The sequence below is a fragment of the Dromaius novaehollandiae genome, chromosome 7 (assembly GCF_036370855.1).
Source record: "Dromaius novaehollandiae isolate bDroNov1 chromosome 7, bDroNov1.hap1, whole genome shotgun sequence".
In the NCBI taxonomy this organism is placed as follows: domain Eukaryota; kingdom Metazoa; phylum Chordata; class Aves; order Casuariiformes; family Dromaiidae; genus Dromaius; species Dromaius novaehollandiae.
Genome location: NC_088104.1, coordinates 18255915 through 18275000, shown reverse-complemented (window position 1 = coordinate 18275000; position 19086 = coordinate 18255915). Strand labels below are relative to the sequence as shown.

The following is a 19086-nucleotide window of genomic DNA, read 5'->3' as shown; positions in this document are numbered from 1 at the left end:
TATGAATCAGATCTCTACCACTGGGCTACTTCGTTTGTCCCTATTCCACTGCCAATTTCCAATCCCAAATCCTGTGCTCTGCCTCCAGGTTTTATCACAGGTATCTAAAGGAAGGACCCTCATCAACTACTCCAAAGCAGACACTCAAGTGCCAAAATCAGCTCAGCAGCGAGCTCTTTCCACTCAGAGTGCCCCCATGCCACAGAGCTGCCCGCTTACCAAAGGTGATGTAACCGATATTGTCGCCGACGGCTGCGTCTGTGTCTTTCAGCTCCAAGGGCGGCTCCCTGTGGCTGAAGAGCACCTGTGGGGCTGTGTGACTGGCCCGGCGACCCTCCTTGAACTCCTGCACAAGACAAAGCCAAGGTGTGTTCCACGGCAACACTGCAGGCAATGCGCTAGAAACCAAATGGGGGTCCCCCTCTCCCAGGGGACAGCTGAGCAGGAGGTTTCCCAGCTCTTCCTGCATGGGCCAAGCTCATCAGGTCAAACTTCTGCATTCCCAGGAAAACAACCCTTCTTCCCAGCAAAACGAGAACAAAATGAATAGCTGTTCCTGCCACATGATCACGTATCTTAGTGCAGCCCCTCAGCTGGGGCAGTTTTCTGCATCACGCTTCCTGCCATGGGATGTGGGAGTATTTTGTGGGACACCTCAGACTGAGCAAGCACACAAGACAGCATGGCTTCTGCTGCAAAGTCAACACCATTGACGACACCAGCGAGAGCAGGCAGTGCTCATCACCCCAGAGGAAAGGAAATGCTCAGAGAGGCCTGCGGGGTCTCTGCGGCACCGAGCCTCAAGGCTCTGCCGTTTGGGAAAGCATCTCCTACCAGGAGCCTTTGGGCATTAAGATGTGCCTATGGGATTTGGAGCTTGTGTGTGAAGCCTGCCCCTCCTAGCTCTTCTGCAAGTCTTGCAATGATACCTACAGACAGAGAGATTCATTCCCACTAGGGAACCTCTCCAACAGCAGCACAACTGCCAGCTCTGCATTTCAGGAGTTACAGAACTGTCCCTAAGGGGGGGTGGGAGAATCCAAAGCACCATCACCCCTCCCCAGGGCAGAACAACCCCCCATCTGCTTAGCTGCCCCTCAGTCCAGCCTATGCATCAGCTATTCCTAGCCTCTCCTTCCTTGTCACCCCAGGAAGGGCAGGAGCATCCATGCCCCTTTAGGAGAGCCAAGTAGTTCACTGGGGTTTCCTTAATGAAACGTTTAGCTTTGCATTCTGCCTGCTTAAGCCAGAGGGTAAAATGGTTCAGATTGCTTCACCAGCTAGTTAATGGTCAGATTTTCTGTGAGAGCCCAGATGAACAGCCACTGTGTCAGGCTGGGCTGTGTTACGTAACAGTAATAGCTGGAGGGAAGGAGCCAGTGTGACTCAGAGTGGAAATTCTTGTGGCTGGGCAGGAGTAGGGTTTGCTGTTTTAAAAACCAAGAACTTGGGCCATGCAGACTCTGGGACAGCCGCTCCCTTGAAGCCCTGCCACCTTCTAGGGAGCCTCACAAACCCTGTTTTGTTCACCTCATGCCTCCTTCTCTGTTTTATGAGGCTGAAATTCAGGCAGTGGGACATGCTGGTGGGGAGAAACACAGCCAGAGCAGATGCCCTGCCCATAGCTAAAGCACAGAGAGAGCAAAGCTGTGAGCTAAGACTGCCACTACGGCCGTCGCAACAGACCTTATTATGATGGTCCCTAAAACAGGTAAACTAGTACCTGGGGAACAACAACTGTGCCAGTGACTTGCTGTTTGTCAGCCTGTCCTTGCCAGCAGCGCAGCCTGGCACCCCTGTGTGAACAAGCTAAAGCTCCTCCTGCCCCATGATACCCTGCAGGGTGCCACTCCATGGCTGTACCAGTCCAGGAGGTCCCCTGGGCACTCCAGCAGACAGACGGGGAGCTAGGCAGGTCAGCAACACAGATGAACACACATAGCAATGTGGACAGAGCCCTCCCAGGCTGGAAGCAAAAGTCTTAATCTCCACAGGCCAAACAGTCATTAACAGACAGGCAAACTGTTTACTATGGGCCTCCAAATGCTTCCCAGCCAAGTAGCAGTTGCAAGGGCAGCCGAGTCCAGAACTACTTGGCATTATTGTAATTGATTAAAGTAAGCAGACTAAGCAAATTCATAGTTTTGAAAAGCTCAAATCCAAGAGCCCATCACAGCACAAGGGCAGTCACACTGAGCTGCTTCCAGTCTCAGCCTCTTTGCATTTGAGCATTAGCAGGAATAACCTCAGAGATGAGGAACACCTTCAGCGCCACCCCAGACACAGCTTAACATTGCCCCCTCTGCTCCTTTTATGCCTCCCCCAACCACACAGTTCCTCTGCTGGCCTGTGATTCCTACACCACTGCTAGCTGGACTACAGGGCCTCAGATGGATACCAAAGTATTTATGTAGTGTTTTATTCATCTGTTACACATAACGTATGATTATCTCATACTGGTAAGACCATCAATAATTAAGAGGCCAATGCAAGAGCCTGGATTAGAAAAGATACTGCCTAAGCCTATTAACATGGTTCTTCCATTCCAGGGCAGACCGGAGCCCTGCAAAGCATCTACATGTGTTAAACTGCCAGTGACCTTCCTTCAGCCTAACATCTGCTCGTTCAGCAACACGACTTCAAGAAAGAAGCCATCTGAACTGAGAATCAGACCCTTTCCCCTCAACACTTCAGTTTCCATACCTGCATAAACACCTTTCCAATCACGATGTCATCGTCATCCTTAAATACCGTGCTGAACACAACTGTGACGCGATCCTTTTTTGCCTCAACATACCTGCGGATGGACGAGAGAGGAGAATTCTGATGTGAACAGGGGCTAAGAACTGCAACCGGATGAGCAAGCAACTAAATGACAAGGTCAGGTAGATGCAATCATTCACACGCCTGGCTGCCAGAAACCTCCCCTCCCTGAAGACAGTATTAGACAGGAAACAAAGCATTTCTGTTGGGAGTAGCCAGTTCCCTCCCTACACACACAGCCACAAGTGCTGTCACTCACAGAGACTTGTATAACATTGCTGCAGCCTGAGGGAAAAGCATTACCCTCACTGGATGCTTTTGACAGCCTAGGACAGGCCCTTAATACCCAGCCAAAGCATGGAGCAATAGGATGTCCTGGCTTTCCACCACATCTTACAGCTCTGAACAGGACTGGAGAGTGTGCTGACAGCTGTCTGACCCCTGTACTGCTTGATTTGAACACTTACATCGTCTCATCGTCCCTGTAGTGGATGACGGCTCTTTTCTCTCCTTCCTTGCCCTCTTCCTGGAATTTGAAATACTTCTCAAAGACTGAAGCAAAGCAGTTGCGCTTCAACATGCCGGCTTGGTGAACAATAGCATCCTTGTCTGCAGGAAGGTTTTCCAGGTCGTAGAGCAAAGAGACATTGTAACCTGGGGAGGGACAGTTGCTAACCTTAATAATCTATACAGGGCCTTAATCCAGCCAGAAAGACACTTTCTGGAAAGAGACACCTACAGTTCAAGCATCACTGCCACAGTTTGTCACACCTTTGCCCTAACCCCTTCCAAAAGCCTCAGAGGTGCCTGCTTCCCACTCAAATCATCACCAGAAGCCACGTCTGAACTCGGCGCGTGGCCATGGCAACATTCCTGGGGCTCTTTGCCTAGCTGAGACACACGTGCTGACTGAGCTGCTCCCAAGTTTTGCAGTGAGTAGGAAGAGATGCTGTCACAGGTAACCATGGTTTTCCTGTGTCTCACAAAGCATCGCTGAAAAGAACAAAGACCCCAACCGTGAGGAACAGAGCGTTTCTTGGAGGAGGGCAGCATCAAGAATTACAGCTTGTGCTGAAAACTACTTCAGCCCTGCTGTACCCCAAGCCACCTTTTTAAATGCGTTCATCGTACAATTATCAAGCTCTCAAAGCGCAGCCTTCATTTGAGCATTTCTAATGGGAATTAAGTCATTTTGGAGTTGCATTCATGCACTGTAAGTGTTACAGCAGGGTTACCTGATTCAGGATTTACCAAGTAGTTTCCATAGACTTTCTTCAATACCTAGGAGAAAGAAATTAAACATTGAGAGCACAAGCTATCAGAGTCACTTCTTCCCTTTTAGTCTAGGCCATGTTCAGTCTCCATTTAGAAACCTCAGATTGCTGGACAAATATTAACTGTCATCAGCTTCTAGGATTATTGGCTGCTCCTACTCTAGGTAGAGCTTCCTGAGCTCCACCGATAGGGAACGTGCTGCAGGAGTCAAAACTGGAGCTTTTTAAAGTTCCTGCTAGTCTTGAACTTGTGCAGGGAAAAAAAACATCCTTACACATGCTTCTTATCTTCAAAGGAGAACTGTCAGCAGAGCCTGAAACCACAGATCTAAGACCTGCAACCCTCCTTCCCACCTTAAAGGTGGGCCCCTCCCAGGAACCTTGGGATCCAGAAGGCATTGCAAAGCATGCCCTGCTCCTTGCAGGGAGGCAAGTTCAAAGCTGGGGTCAGGCGCAGCATGGCCAGGTGACTGCCCGCCCTGCCTCAGCCTGTTCCACAGGACAGATGGGGACGGAGAGGAAATTGCCAGGCAGCTTGGACGTCTCCCAGAAGCAAGACCACCTACAGCACAGCAAAAACCCTTTTTCAGACATAATCACTGCTGAATTTTACATCAATGGCAATTTTCAGCTGAGCCATAGCTCCGTGTCAATGAGGGGGCCGGGAACAGGAGGTATTTCACAGAGAAGAACAGAACAGCGCTGTGGCAGAACTGGCCCTCTTGGGATGACACCCACTACCACCCAGAGAGGATGCACGGGCTCTCCGCATGCCAAAACCTCCTCTCAGCAGACAGGGAGCAGCAGCCCAGGGAGATGATCTGCCTGAGTAGGGACCCCACTTTGTGCTTCTCACAGCGGGGTTTCACAGAGACTAAGTGGAGGAAGTGAAGAAACAAGCTCCACCTTCTCCAGGGGGTAACAGAAAGAACCAGTTTGTTACACATCTATTTTCAAACTCAATTACTGTTTAGTCAGCACTCCCAAGACAGTCCTGCAGAGATCCCCTTCTCCTCTAAGAGCCAGGGAAGTGGTTGACAGCCGCCCTCACTTTCAGCATGACAGCACGGTCCATGGAGCAATGGGTCTGACACAGCAGTCAGGGTCAAAGAGAAATGCTGCTGTCCAGCCGTCACCACAGTGGCTGTTGGTGTAATGCCACTGCACCCTGCTACAACGCAGTGAGTTGTCAGTTGCCTGCCTACCACAGCACTCCTTTTTGTATCACACGCCAAGCCGATCCACCCTGCACATCCTGGGACGGCTGCACAATTTGGGCTACTCAACTCCCCAGTTTTCCAGCAGGAGTACCTTATGTTGGGCAAATCTCATTGCCCTGTTTGTTATAGGTTAAGCGTGCTCCTGGAAAGATCTACACACAGGAGCCAGGAAAGCAGGGTATTTAGCCATATTTATTCTGACTTAGGTAGGTCTTGTAGCAACTCGCAGGAATTCACTCTGGGTTCAAAATCCACCCGTTTCTAGCCCAACTCTCAATAAACTCATGAAACAGTTTCCTTTTTCTCCTCCAAGGTCAGACACCCAGGGGCAAAAGCCTGTTGAAGAGCCTTGGGTGAACCCCTTTTGCTAACATGAGGAGATCTGAAAACTGACTCAGGAACTGAGTCATACTTCCTGCCTTGTGACCCAACCACAGCTCAGAGAGGCTCCTTCTTTCTACCATAAATGGCCCTCCACAGCCTGAGCCCATTCAACAGGAACTGAACCTGCTGCTTCACACATCAGCAGCAAAAAGGGAACCCGGGCAGCCTGCAGATCAAGGCCTGTAAACACAGTGGGAGCCCATCACTGACTCTCAAGTGTGGTTAGAGCCAGAAGAGCAGTGTCACAGGATTCCAGGTTTATCTCAGTGCCTTTCTTCACTAGAAGGCTCAGCGTACAAGTCAGAGAAACTATTTCTACCTGGTCAGGCCTCTCAATTGTTCGGGAGGGACTTGCAAAATTAGCGGCGCCTTTTGCCCTTTGGGCTGTAGGGTATATGATGACTTATTTGTCTGAAAGAATGGGAACAGACTTTGTACTTGATTTCAAACAAAGCAGGACTCACGGCTGGCACAGGGCTGCTCCTTTGACGAGCATGAGGTGGAGTACAGAAACTTTTCTAAACAAGAGATCCACTAATATTGCAACATCATCTGTGCTACCAAAGCATTTGTGAGTGCAAAGCCCAGGATGCCCAGAGACACTCACTCACCTCATCAGCACCGTGTTCCTGGAGCTCTTTGTAGAATTTCAGAGAAATACTGACCATCACTTTTGTCTTATCTCCATTGGGGTTTGAAATATGATAAAGGACTCCATCAAAGTCTAGGAAGCAAGCAAGAGAGAAGCAAGGAACTCAAGAGGGGCCAGTTCCTATTTCGGAGGAAGGCTTTCCCTATGTGTAGCTCTAGGAACTGCACAGGGTGATGTGGTTCCACCTGTTCCAGCCCTCATAGACACATCAAGAAAGAGACCCATAATTAAGGAAAGTGGCAGCGTCACATAGGGAGACCTGTTATCACTCAGAGGGCTGAAACAGTTTTGACATCTGTCTGTCACAGGAAGCTTTCTTCCAGTGTTGTTTAGTGTCCCTTGTAAATCTGCTTATGTTCAATGCACAAGGATACAAATGTGCAAAGATGGGAGCCTTCTGGAAGGTCAGCATCCATCCCTCTGCTCAGCACAGAAAGTGACTGACATACCCACCAAGCCAAAGCTGCAGCCTGGAGGAGAAAGCACCTCCATCAGCAGAGCAAAGGCAGCTCAGCCACTGCCTGCTGAGGCAGCTCTCACTTCACTGCAGGATGGGCTGTGAGGGCTGAAGCAGGGGAAAGTAACTTTCCAGCTACCTAGCAAGCTTCACTTCCCTATGCAGCTCACACAGATTCTTGAGAACTGAAGCAAAAAATCAGTTGCTCAGTGAAAATTTGTACTTCCCTGGCACTCCCCGTCCCAGAGAACAAACTTCAGGCTATGAATTCATGTTGCCTGTCATCCTGAGCCAGCTTTCTAAAAACCCTAACCAAATGGTGCTAAAGACCTAACAATAAACAGCATCAAGTGCAGAACATGAGAACAGGTGAGGTAAAAGTCAGAGGCATGTAGTGCACATATCAAAGTGTGGACCACCAAGTTCATCACTGTGGGCAAAGTCCTAGGAAGAAAAAGCAGAACAGCCTACAGGACAATTTGTTCCTGCAGCACACAAACACCCCCAGCCCTGGGAAAGCTGCAGGGTGTGTTGCCTGCCCCTGTGCAGCTCTCCTCCCTCAGTGGTGCTGGATGAATCTGGACACATCAGGCACAACTGTGGGCAGGCCATTCGAGCCAGCCGTTTTTTCAAGAGAATGGAGTCAAAAGAGATCTGGAGCTTACCTGCAAATGTTACTTCTACTGCCTCTGGTTTATTTCTAAAAAGCAAAGAGAACAAAAGAGGTAAATAAGAAATCAAACAGCAGCCTCCATCAAGCCATGAAGAAAGAGGATAAATCTCCAATGCTGCGTTTCCCACAACCAACTCTACCTGAAAGCCCTTCTATCTCTTGCTGCTCAGGTAGCAGATAACCTTCAACAAGAAATCTTAGACTTCTCCCCATTCGTACAAGCACCAATTTCATCAGAGATGATATAAAATAAGCCTTGAAGCTGGCAGAGATTGTTATTATTTGTAGTTTATTAATAGATTTGAGATCACAGACTGCAGATGTCCAGTTAGAAATGCCTGAGAAAGCTACCCATCACTAAAGAGCATGTTTTAATGAGGACGTTCTCTGTACAGAATTGCTAAGATACAAGTTCAGGGGACAGAGGCTTGTCTGCAAGTTCAGGTAATGCCAGTTTGTGAAAGAGACTTAGAGGCTGAGCAATCCCTCCCTCTGTGCTCCCTTCACCACCACCAGCAGCTCTGCAAACACTTTGGTACCACTGACTTGCAGGAAACACCCCACTCTCCAAGTCTGGTGGTAGGAGTGGACCACAGAAGGAAACATTTCAGATGTGCATTTCCTCCTGACCCCCTACATCCCTTCCTAAATATCCCAGTGCTATGCCAACTACCGCTACAGGCAAGAGGTGAGTTTAGCCTAACACCCCCCAGCATCCTCTTTGGAACCTCTAATCAGCAAAAAGCGCATCTCTCAAACCAATGACCCATCACTTCTTACGCTCTAGGCATGAAGATTTAATAACATCCTAACAAACGATATTTGCCACTTTGTCCAAGAACTCTAGAAGAGTTAGATCCTGTGAAGGATCGAACCGCATCTGAAGGGTGAATTTGTTGGGACTGGTGCTACATAACCACTTCAACAGCTCCAGGGGGTCTATATTAATAGGTCATTCTCCAGCAGGAAACAACACAATGGCACCTCCAACACAGAGAGCAGGGGTGCCAAATGAAAATAGGGTAAAAACGTGAGTCAGCTACTGCTCTGTTTCACAGCACATCTCCCTCTTATTTTTCAAAAGCAGCTGGTATTAAACAGACTGGAGGCTAATGATGCTAATTTTGTTTTGAAGGCCAGAAAAATCTCAGATATCATTCACACCCACCTGAACTAAAGCACTGAAATAACTCCACAAACCAAGCCAGTGTGTTGAGGCAACCTTGTGGTCTCAACTGGGTTGCCACAGTTTGGAAACCAGCTTCACCATTTTTGCCAAGATTCACTCTGTCCACCAAAAGGTATGCTATTGAGTACCAGCTGTGCCTTGCTGGACAGAGAAAGTAAGACATAGGTGGGGGGAAGTCTCAGTATCTGTTTTCCCCTCATGTTATTTTGTAAAGGTTTTTTCCCGCAAAATACATTGTTCTTCTATCTGCTTTTCTGCAGACGGCCCCATTTCAAGTCCTGATGTGGAAGTCAGGAATGACCAGACGTGCTGAAACTCAAGACGGACATACAACGAGATGAAGGCACTAAAGGGCACCAATTCCAGACCATGTACTGAGTCAACAATGTGTTTTTGGGGGGGGAGGGGGCGGAAAAGGAGGAATGAGGAATTAACCCCCAACCAGAGATCTTAAGTGGAAATGATGAGGCATTGTTACTTCTTAGAAGTTACCAGCTGTGAAAAGCAACAGGCTTTTTTGTTAGGAGTCTGGAGAGCTTCTGTCTTTTGTGCTGCATCACTGAAGATGAAAACATACTTGAAAGAAGCACCACACATGCACCTGAGGCAGATCCTTTAGTTTAAGAGCTGTACCAGTTACCTGTGACCTCTCCCACTCATCCTCTCTTTCCAGCTAGGCCTGAGACAGAAGCTAAGAGGGCCTTTGCATATTTAACTCCAGCTCTAGAAAAGGGAAGCAATTCTCAAAGTCACATCCAAGCCATTTCTGCTGAGGACTGCTCAAAGCAGAGAGGAAAGAAAATTCCACTGAGCACACATGGTCAGTTGATGTAGACATTTTCTTCTTTTAGAGCACCACACTCAGACTTGGCAATCAGCTTGGATGGCAGTATAAATTTTATAAAAAAAGAAACCTATGTAGGAAGCTTTAAAGATAGCGCAGTCAGGCACATGACAGCTAGGAATATTAAAGAGGGCACATCCTTAACCCTTGTTTCCATCTTCTTCGAGTTACACCATTCAAACCTCATTCCCCAAGCACACAGAGCTGATGTCTCCTGCAGCTCTGACTCTGAGCAGACCCTTCCAACACAGCACCTCACTCAGAGGGATCCTGGAAAGCAACTTCTAGACAACGAGCAATGAAGCCATTTTGCCTAGAAAGTACACTCATCCCCTGTGCACTTGCTCTGTACCTCAAGAGGCTGTGGAAAGATAACTTGTCATGTTATTAAGAAACCACAGAAGACCATGTACCCAAAGCCAGTTAATAGCTCTGCATGAGAGCCTTTGTTCTGCACACAAAAGCCTAATGCTGACACATCTTGATTTCTGAATGTTTCATCGTGCCAGCACGGATTTCTCCGAGAACTTACTTTAACACAGATTTCCTAAGCAGTTCAGTTTTTATATTGGGGGGTGGTGGGGAGAGGAAAAGATATTTAGAGGAAAAGCAGGTAACCAGGCAGAACTTTTGGGTGCTGAATATTCAATAGCTTCCTGATACAGCCTCAGTGAAGTGAGTGCTCACGTGAACTGCATACAGAGCTCTTCATGCCACACTGATCCTGTCTACTACAGGACGCTGTTTCTGCCTTGTCTGGCACACATCTAAGTAATCCAGGCCTGGCCATGCCCAAGGGAAGAAGTCAGGGAAGCTGTATCACAGGTGTGGCTGAGATTGAAGTGAGCTCTCTAGAGCTCAGCAGCATTATAACTCAAATGTTTATAAAGTGCTCCTATTTATTTATCTAGCTAGCCTCGGCTATCTACACCAAAATTGCACTGGCTGCGTAAAACATTTCTTCTACAGAAAAAGCACCCATCTTGCTATTTTTTTTTCCTCCATTAAGGAATTGTTTTTCCTCCATTAAGAAGTCCGCAAGCATAGATCGAGGCTGAACCGCCACCCTCCTGCATCACGCAGTCGGCTGAGAAGGGAGAGGCGCTCTCACCTCCAGCCTCCTGCGGCTTCCGGATGAGCAACAGCACAGTGGGTCACGCACACGCAATCACTTCCCCTCAACCTCCCACCAACCCAGCGTTCAGCCAGCAGAAATAGCAGCAGGGATGTGCTGAAAACCCTGCAGAGGCGCAATGATATCCTCCCCATCTTCAGGCACTCCCAGTCCACCCTGCTGTCATGAAGGCTAATGTTTCGTACAGGGCATGTGCAGCACTGAGCGCAGCAGGCCTGGGACAGGAATGCTGCCTGCGTGGTGCGAGTACCAGTCACCATCACGTTGCTGGCATGATCCCGAAGAGCTCCACTCAGCCTAGCACACTCAGGTGTCCCTTTCCTCCATTGTGTCATTCACTTATGGCTTTTATGACAATTGATGGTTTAGCGTCTCAGAACAGACCACCCTAAATCCCAGCCACTCTTTTTACATTGCCAGGTCCTTCAAAATAAGGTCCTGTGCAACCTGGAGCTCATTCATGTCTACCCCAAATTCAAGCCTCGGAGAGCCAGACTGCCTAGGTCTCGCCATGCTCAGAGGATTTCAAACAGCATACCTCTCCTGCTCCCGGGGAGGAGAGACCTCATCCCCGCACCGGGGCTGACATCACCTGAACCACAGCCCTCCCCACCCCAGGCCTTCCCTTTTTGCTACAATCTGCCCCGAATGGACAATAAAAACAGCTCTCATACAAGAATAACTGAGATGGCTCCTTCCTGTACTAAACACTGAACACAAACCAGACCTGTCTGCAAAGCCCTGCCTGAACTCAGAAGCTAAAATGGCAGCTGTTCCAAGCAGAGGCGGCTGTCCATTTTCTAATAACACTTATCAGGTTTGAAGTCAAATTCACATTAAATCCCATCTGCCCTCTGCTTATAACAACAAAAGGCCCTGACAGGTTTTATGTCTTCTTGCTCATACTCCTCCTATTCATCTCCAAAAGGCTCTTGCACAAGGCTCCTACACTAAGTCTATCTAATATAGAGCCAGTTCCAAATCAGATTTTTCACCCCGGCAGAACATCCAAGAAGAGCCACAGAGCCCGTGGAGAGGAGCCAACAAGCACTTAAGAGCAACAGCAAATCTTTCTTCTGACAGCATTTCCTCAGTTTTGACTCAGACAACTTCCAAACTTCCCTGCTTAATTCCTCAGGCCACAGAGGCTCTTAGCCATATGTTATGACAAATTTAAGAACAGAGGAACAAAGACTGTAATTATACAGCAGTCCTCATCTTCTGAATTCAACAGACCTGTGTGCAAATGCAAACTTGGCCAACCACCGTACTGATAACTGACTAAAGCGTCTCCCACATCACAATTAACGCTTATACCCAATAAAGGAAGATGGCAATTATTTTAAAAGCTGCAGGCTCACAGATATTCTTGTCTTTTGCCCCAGAGGACAAAAAGAAAACAAAGAAAGAGAAAGGTATTTCAAAGCTCAAAGCCTCCCAGCTCTGAGCAGAGCTTTCAGATCACTGGAGTTAATACACTGTTTGAAGAGAGTGAGCCAGATTCAGCGACAGACTGCCGGCTCTCACTACAGAAAGGTCACCCCAATAAAAAAATTATAAGCAATGTCTAAAATTATCTGAACAGTTCCTCTACTCCCAGGCCCCGCTCAGCTAACACAAAAGCTACTCCGCGTAAGCTGCAGGAGCGCATTAAATCAAAGAGCTCCCATAGCTCTAGCAGCACACCCACCACGAACTTGAGCAGAAATGCTCTGTCACGCGGGCAATGCTGAGCAGCGTATGGCAGCCCCCACGCATGCAGACTGGTAGCATCCCACAACAGCCACGCGGAGCACAGCTCAGACCTGCTGGGAACAGGGCTCACAGCCCTGAAGGAGAAGGCCCAGGTGGCCAGAGCAGGGTGCTTAGGACTCCCATCCATCTCAGCTAGGTTCCCCTCCACACCTGAGCTTCTCCCTTGCAGAGGGCACAGGAATCTGGAGGAGGCTGCTGGTAACAAGGCATTGAGATTCCCAGCATACAAAACACACGCTGATCCCGCTAAGTGCAAGCATGTGCAGTTATATTTCTGGCCAGCTCATCTCCCTGCGAGTCTTCGTTCCAGCTCCGAGAAGACCCCTGCGATTCCCATGCCTGAGCAATCCACTGCCAGCACTGTGGCAGGTCTCTGGGGAAGTGCCTCATTTTGTGCCGACCATTCACTAAGAATCTTTAGTACTGCGACTGACAGCCAGACCTGGAGCTTGACACTAGAGAAAAGCAGGTGTTAGGGGCACTTAGGAACTGTTCCCACAGAGGATAATGTGGAGCAGGCCTCTCACAGGAACCTGAGATGAAAACTAAGTCTGGAGTGATGACAGAACTACCTGCCTAACCCTTTGCAGACCTAGGCTACCACTCCCTCCTCTTCCTCCCCTGTGTTATTTCCCCAAAGCATAGAGCTGCCTAGTTCCAGACAGACGTAGGTCACCATCCACCATTGATACACAGGTACCTTCCCTCATGACTGCAGCCAGATGCAGGGTGGCAGCCCAGGAGCTACACTCAAACATGTATGGCACGTCCAGGCAGTCAATACAGAACAGCAATAGTTTATGATGCTGCTGTTCCCACGCAGCTAAAGGGTCCCACTTTCTGCCAGCAATATTATCTGAGTGCTCCTCATCCGCTCCACCACAATGTCAGCCAGCTTGAATTTAAGCAGATGCTGCTTGAGTAGAAGCAGGTGACTACTGCCTGACATGCTCCTCCTGCTCTTCCATGGGAGACAAAAGGCTGGAAGGTGGGCTTGCAAGGACACCGAGCCAGCACATTATCTTACTTGCTCCCCTGCTGCATCACTGTGAGCAGCATTTTCACAATGAATGGGATCAGGAAACTCATGTGGGCTAAAAATACCCAGTTTTGCCTAGATAATTTTGACCTAGGTCACTTCCCCAATCCTGTTTCCCTCAGAGCCACAGAAATGCTCATGTCAGCAAAAGGGAGATGGTGGCAGAAGGACACACTCTGTTTTGGTGGGGCTGCTGAGCCCTCTTGGAGTGTTGCAGCCCTGAATTGCCACAGCTGTTCTTGCAGGGAGCTTCTGACACATGTCCAGGAGGATCTCTAGCTCCTCTATGCTCCTGGCATGTCTGATGCCTCCAGAAACCTCCAGTCTCTCTGCGGTTTCCCCAGGATGAACTCGCTTCACATCTCGCATCACAAACACAAAGTTCACGTTTCACTCAATTTCACCCAGTGCTCAGCCTCCTTGTGTAGGGCACTAAGGCCAAAGCGCTCTGCTCTAGAGGAGACCAGCACCAAAATGACCATGAATGGGAAATACCACAGTGTGTGTGGGTACAGCTTTAGCCAAACCCTCCATCCAGCTTACAGGAACTAGTATACATCAAGGAAGTTAAAACTTCAGTTATTTTCCTACGTAGCTGATAGTCACGAAACCCTGCAGATTTGTACTTACTAAAGGTTAAAAAAAAATTAATTTGACATTCTCTCCCTCACCCCTCAACACTCACACTGTTCTCCATTTATGCAAATTTGTTTTCTTTTGCACAGTGGGTAAATACTAAGTATCAATTTGAGATACATGATTAATTTACTGGTGATTTACAGCATGCTGTGTATGGCTGGAAAACTGAACCCAGTGAAACAAGCACTGTGCCACACTTCCACTGGAATCAGTTAAACCAGAGCAGGCCAACAGCAGAGGCCAAATCTCTTTTGGGGGGCAATTCCCCCACGCATTAAACAGAACAAATAATCACTGGATACAGAAAACAACGGTTATCAAAATTCTTTGCACAGATAAAAGAATAACAACCTGTTTTAAGTGTAGTTAGCAAAGGGAAGCAACAATGACCAGAAACAAAATCTGCCAGGTTTTAAAGCTGGTAGAGGTCGCCTCCTCACACCACAGTTCTCTCAGAAATGGGAAAAACCCCAGTGTGACTTCAGCTTTGAGGCTGTTTCCCAAGTCACAATGAATTAGTCAAAAGCTTACAGAAGAGTTTATTCTCTTCTTGCAGGCTCTTTATGGAGCCTGCAAAAGGCTCAAATGATGTCTAAAAATGCCTGATCATTTCAACACACTTGTCTCCAGGTACTGACCAGATATTGCTTCCCCCCACACTCCAGCCTGCAGTTTGACACTTTAAACTTTCAGCAGCAAATTCCTACCTCAAATTATTTCAACAGATTCTGGTAGCTTTAGGCCTTTATTTAAAATTGTGGTTGCTTTAAAGAAGTTGATTCAAAACAAGAAATTACAATACTAAAAGTATTAATTAAAAAAATCAGATGCATTAAAGTCCGCTATCTGTAACCACTTGGAACTAAATACTGACATGCAATGGTGGCTGATTAAGGGGCTGAGATTTCCATGGGTTTTGCCCATAAAAACAAACTCACTTGCCTTTTTGGAATTACCCTATTCATGGATGGATGCTATCAACCCCCAAGAACCTTGTCAAGGAAGGACTATCCCAATGCACAGTTTAGGCCCTGCCTCGAGTGGTAATCTTTTTCTGTAGTCTGCCAAGGCACCTCCCACGCTGGGAATTTCAGGGACCATTAATGGACCTCCACGCAGAGCAGATTTTTCTGCCTTTTAGTGAAATGTCACATACGACAGTAACGTTATGAGCACATATTAGCTCTGACTTCTAAACGTGACCTAGTTCTACACAACATGGTGAAATACAAGATTTCTCTCACCTGAAGGTCTAGGAATGCTCTGCAGGGAGGCTGTTGAATCATCCCCATAGCATGGCCAGGCAAAGCAGAGGGAAGTGACACAAGCCTTACCAAAAACAAGTTGCTGGCAAAGGATTTGGAAACAAACCCTGCTCTGTCAGATTCCCAAACCAGTGCTGAAGCCACTAGGCACACCTAAGATAACCGCTGCAGACAAATACGTATACTGCATCTGCCCAATTCCCATTTTAGAGCAAATAACTCAAGAAAAACTCTGTCTGAATGCCCAGACTCACTCCTCTCAATCACTGTATCCCTTAAGGCTTGTCTTTGCTCTGACTGCCCTGCGTCTGTCCCCAAGACACACCTCAGGAAAACAATCAGCAAAATAGTGAAATACAGCAAATCCTTCCCCCTTCTGCCCCTCCCCCCATGCTCAGCACCACAGGAATCACCCTGGAACTGTGGCTGGAGGGAGAAAAAATCTCACACGAATAAATACTGAGTAACACCCACCCGCAAGAAGATTTGAAACTAGGAGGAAAAAAAAGTACACCTCTCCATGTGTCTCAGACTTTTGTCTCCACCCTGTGCTTGCCTGGACAGGAGGGCCTCAGCACAAGCACAAAAGAAAATGCAGAAGTAAATAACTTCCTCTCATACAGCAACATACCCAAGGCACAGAAATTATATAGAAACAACATCTAGTTTGTTGTTTTCCTAAACAAAAGAACAACCTGTAGATGAAGAAGAGGCAGGGTATCATCAACCACACTAACAGCAACCAAGAGGAATCAATCCAGGAACAACTGGTATGCCAGGCGAGTGTGGCGATACAGAAGTGAGGCTTTGCTGTACAGCAAAATGGAAACTTTGCAGGCCTGCACACTGTTGCAGAATGAGTAACCCCAGTTCCAGTTGCACGAAGCCAGGATTTCGAGGTGCATGTAGCCTTTTGCTAGCTGCAAACTGCCACCTCCACTGCAACTGCTGCATTTAGATCAACCTAAGGACATAGGTGCATTCTCTTGCTCCAACAGGAAGAGTGCCTCAGTATGAACTTATGATGAACGAGCATTTTTGACACACACTATTAACCTCCACACACACAATGTTTTCTAATGGACGCAGCTGCAAGACCATAGCACAGTCACCTGCGAGTTCTCTCTTCCCAGCGTGGTGCCTGTGCTTTGGAGAAACTTGTTGCATTAAATGAGCACGCTCAGGAAGAACAAAATCCTGACTGCAGAGGCAAGCAGCTCACCGATCCCACAAAGCAGTGCAGTCTGTGGGGTTATTTTATGAAAAAAAAAGAGCAAGAACCAACACAGAAGTCAGCTGAAAGGGTAAACCAGAGGAAATGGCCTCTGTCAAAGTTCTGAATGCAAAAGGCAGAAGAGCTTCAAAAGCAACTTAAGGAAAAGGTGACACAGAAAAAGACACCTGCCTAGGGGGTCTCCTCCCAGGCAGCTCAGCCCCTGCTCTTTGAACACAGGCTCCACCCCAGAGATAACACTACTGCATTTTGTTTTTCAAGGCTTTGTCTACACATGAAGGTGCCCTGCGTTAGTCACACCATCACACAGCACAGGGAGAGCATGGGTAGCTTGCCTAAAGATAAGGACATCTGTACCAAGTGACTGTCTTCCACAGCTAAATTGTGCTCAGATAAGCACCTTTACAGCCTCTGCACTGAGGCTAGTGTAACGCTCTCAGTAAAATAGCCACTGGCTCCGTAGGGACTGAACTTTCCCAGCCTGAGGTACAGGTGCAAACCAGGCTGCCCCTTGGGGCCAGGACACTCACAAAGCCTAAACTGGGCCTGTTCTGATGCAGGTTACTTTGTCAGAATAAACCTGAAACCCCACAACAAACATCCCTATAAACCCACCTCCTCCCCAGCAGCAGCTCTGTCTTGAGCATCCTTCCTTGCCCCAAAACTGGCCCCACAGTCCCATCCATCTTGCCTTTCCTTTTTCCCTCAGCTCTGCTTCCCAGCTTTGCTTCCTATCCCAGCCCCCATGACCCCCCAGACCTTGCGCCATCACCATTCCTCTCACTATCTCGAGCCCCTTAAGGCAACCAATCCCTCTTCTTTTTCTCTCAGCCCTACTCATCATCTTCACTTACAGTAACTTGATCTTTACAGCCAGCTCCTCCTTCCCAAGCCCAAACCCCTCATCCCCAATGTCCTCAGCCCAGTTCCCTCCTTCACAAGCCCCCCTCCCCCAGCTTTGTTCCCCTAGCCCAGCCCCCCCACCCTCACAGCCTGCCTCAACACCACCCCCTCAGCTCTCCTCTCTTGAGCTCTCTATACTCTCTCCAGCCCCTTCCTCTTCCCCCAGGCCTCCACACTGCCCTACCACCAGCCAGGTTGGCTCCCTTCTCTAGTTCTGCCTGCCCAACTTTGCCCCCTCATCCTGCAGGCCTTAACTCTACCCTTGCTCTAACGAACTCCTGCCCCCGCCACCAGCTTTGTTCCCCCAGCCCAGGTCAACCCGCTTGCAGCTCTGCCCCCTCCCCCGGACCAGCCCCACCGTCCCCCAGGCGCCCATCTTGCGCTAGTACCAACACCCCCCACCTGGACCTTTCCTATGGCTCTGCTCCCAGCGCGTCACTCCGCAGGTCCCCATCCAACGCCGGCACTAGCCCAGCCCTGCCATCCACCACGCTGCCCCGGCACGAGCCCTCCCGGACCAGTCCCGTCGCCTCCCAGGACTCCATCCCGCCCCGGCCCCGGCCCTCCCCGACGAGCCCCGTCACCCCCCGTCGGCCCTGGTTCTCCTCCTGTCACAGCTCTGCTCCCGCCAGCCCCTCCCGCACGCCCGGCCCCGGCCCCGCCGCCCCCGCCAGGCCCGGCCGCCCCTGCCCCTGCCCCTGTCCCCGCCCCAGCCAGGCCCCGCCGCCCCTGCCCCTGCCCCTGCCCCTGTCCCTGTCCCCGCCCCAGCCAGGCCCGGCCCTGCCCCCCGGCCCTACCCGGCGGCGGCGCCCTCGAACTTGAGCGTGAGGGTCTCCTCGATGATGCGGTTGTTGACCTCGAGCAGGATCATGTCGGTACCGGGGAAGGGGGCGCGGGCTCTCAGGGCGCCGAGGCCGGAGGGAGCCGAGCCCGCTGCGCGCACCGGGGACCCGCCCGAGCCTGCGCCGCCGCTTCCGCTCTCGGGCGCGCGCGTCACTTCCGGCCCGGCGGCGGCGGAGCCGGGCGGCGGCGGCGCCTGCGCGCGCGCTCCCCGCTCCGCGCCCCGCCCCTCCCGCCGCGTGACGGCCCGCCGGCCCCGCCCACGGGAGCGCGGGGGGCGGGACTGCCCGGTGGGGGTGCCCCAAAGTGTGGGGGGCGCCCGGGGCCCGGGGGTGCCCCAGGGGACGGGGGAGGGGGTCCCCAACCATGTGGGGGTGCCCCAGGAAAGTGGGGGGCCCCCAAAGTGTGTGTGGGGGCCCCGGGGGGCCCCACAAGCATGGGGTGCCCCCAGGGGGCACGGGTGCCCCGGGGGGCTGTGGGGGATACACAGGGTTATGGGGTCCCCAAAAGTGTGGGGTGCCCCCAGGGGACAGGGGTGCCCCCAGGGTTATGGGGTCCTGCAAAGTTTGGGAGCACCCCAGGGTAAGGGCTGCCCCAAAAGCGTGGGTGTGCCCCGGGGGGTCCCCAAAAGCAGGGGGGCCCCCAGGGCATTCAGGCATCCCAAGGGAGCATGGGGTGCCCCGAGGCCCCCCAAAGCAGGGGGGGCCCCCCATGCAGCAAACAAGGTGCCAGAGGGGGGCCACGTGGGTGCCCCAGGCAGACATGGGGGTTTGGGGGCGCCCCAAGGGTTTGGGAGCACCAAGGGGGTGCCTGGGGCGGG

At 50.2% G+C, this 19086-nt stretch overlaps 1 protein-coding gene across 3 annotated transcripts in view; it reads right to left on the bottom strand.

Moving 5' to 3' along the window:
- The window catches only part of ARPC2 (actin related protein 2/3 complex subunit 2), a 23742-nt gene extending 5255 nt beyond the window's left edge, over positions 1 to 18487 (bottom strand). Inside the window, exons 1-7 of one of the 3 annotated variants that reach the window (XM_064514773.1) lie at positions 18224 to 18487; positions 7416 to 7450; positions 6253 to 6365; positions 3999 to 4044; positions 3231 to 3417; positions 2704 to 2797; positions 220 to 346 (exon numbers count right to left, since the gene is read on the bottom strand). In XM_064514773.1, coding sequence (XP_064370843.1) covers positions 220 to 346; positions 2704 to 2797; positions 3231 to 3417; positions 3999 to 4044; positions 6253 to 6365; positions 7416 to 7450; positions 18224 to 18297 — 676 coding nt within the window. In that variant the 5' untranslated portion in view covers positions 18298 to 18487. Of the gene's footprint in view, positions 1 to 219; positions 347 to 2703; positions 2798 to 3230; positions 3418 to 3998; positions 4045 to 6252; positions 6366 to 7415; positions 7451 to 17828; positions 17975 to 18223 lie in introns of those variants that run through there. The other 2 variants (XM_026095318.2, XM_064514774.1) reach the window with 2 other exon arrangements.
- Between the last annotated feature and the right edge of the window lie 599 nt (positions 18488 to 19086).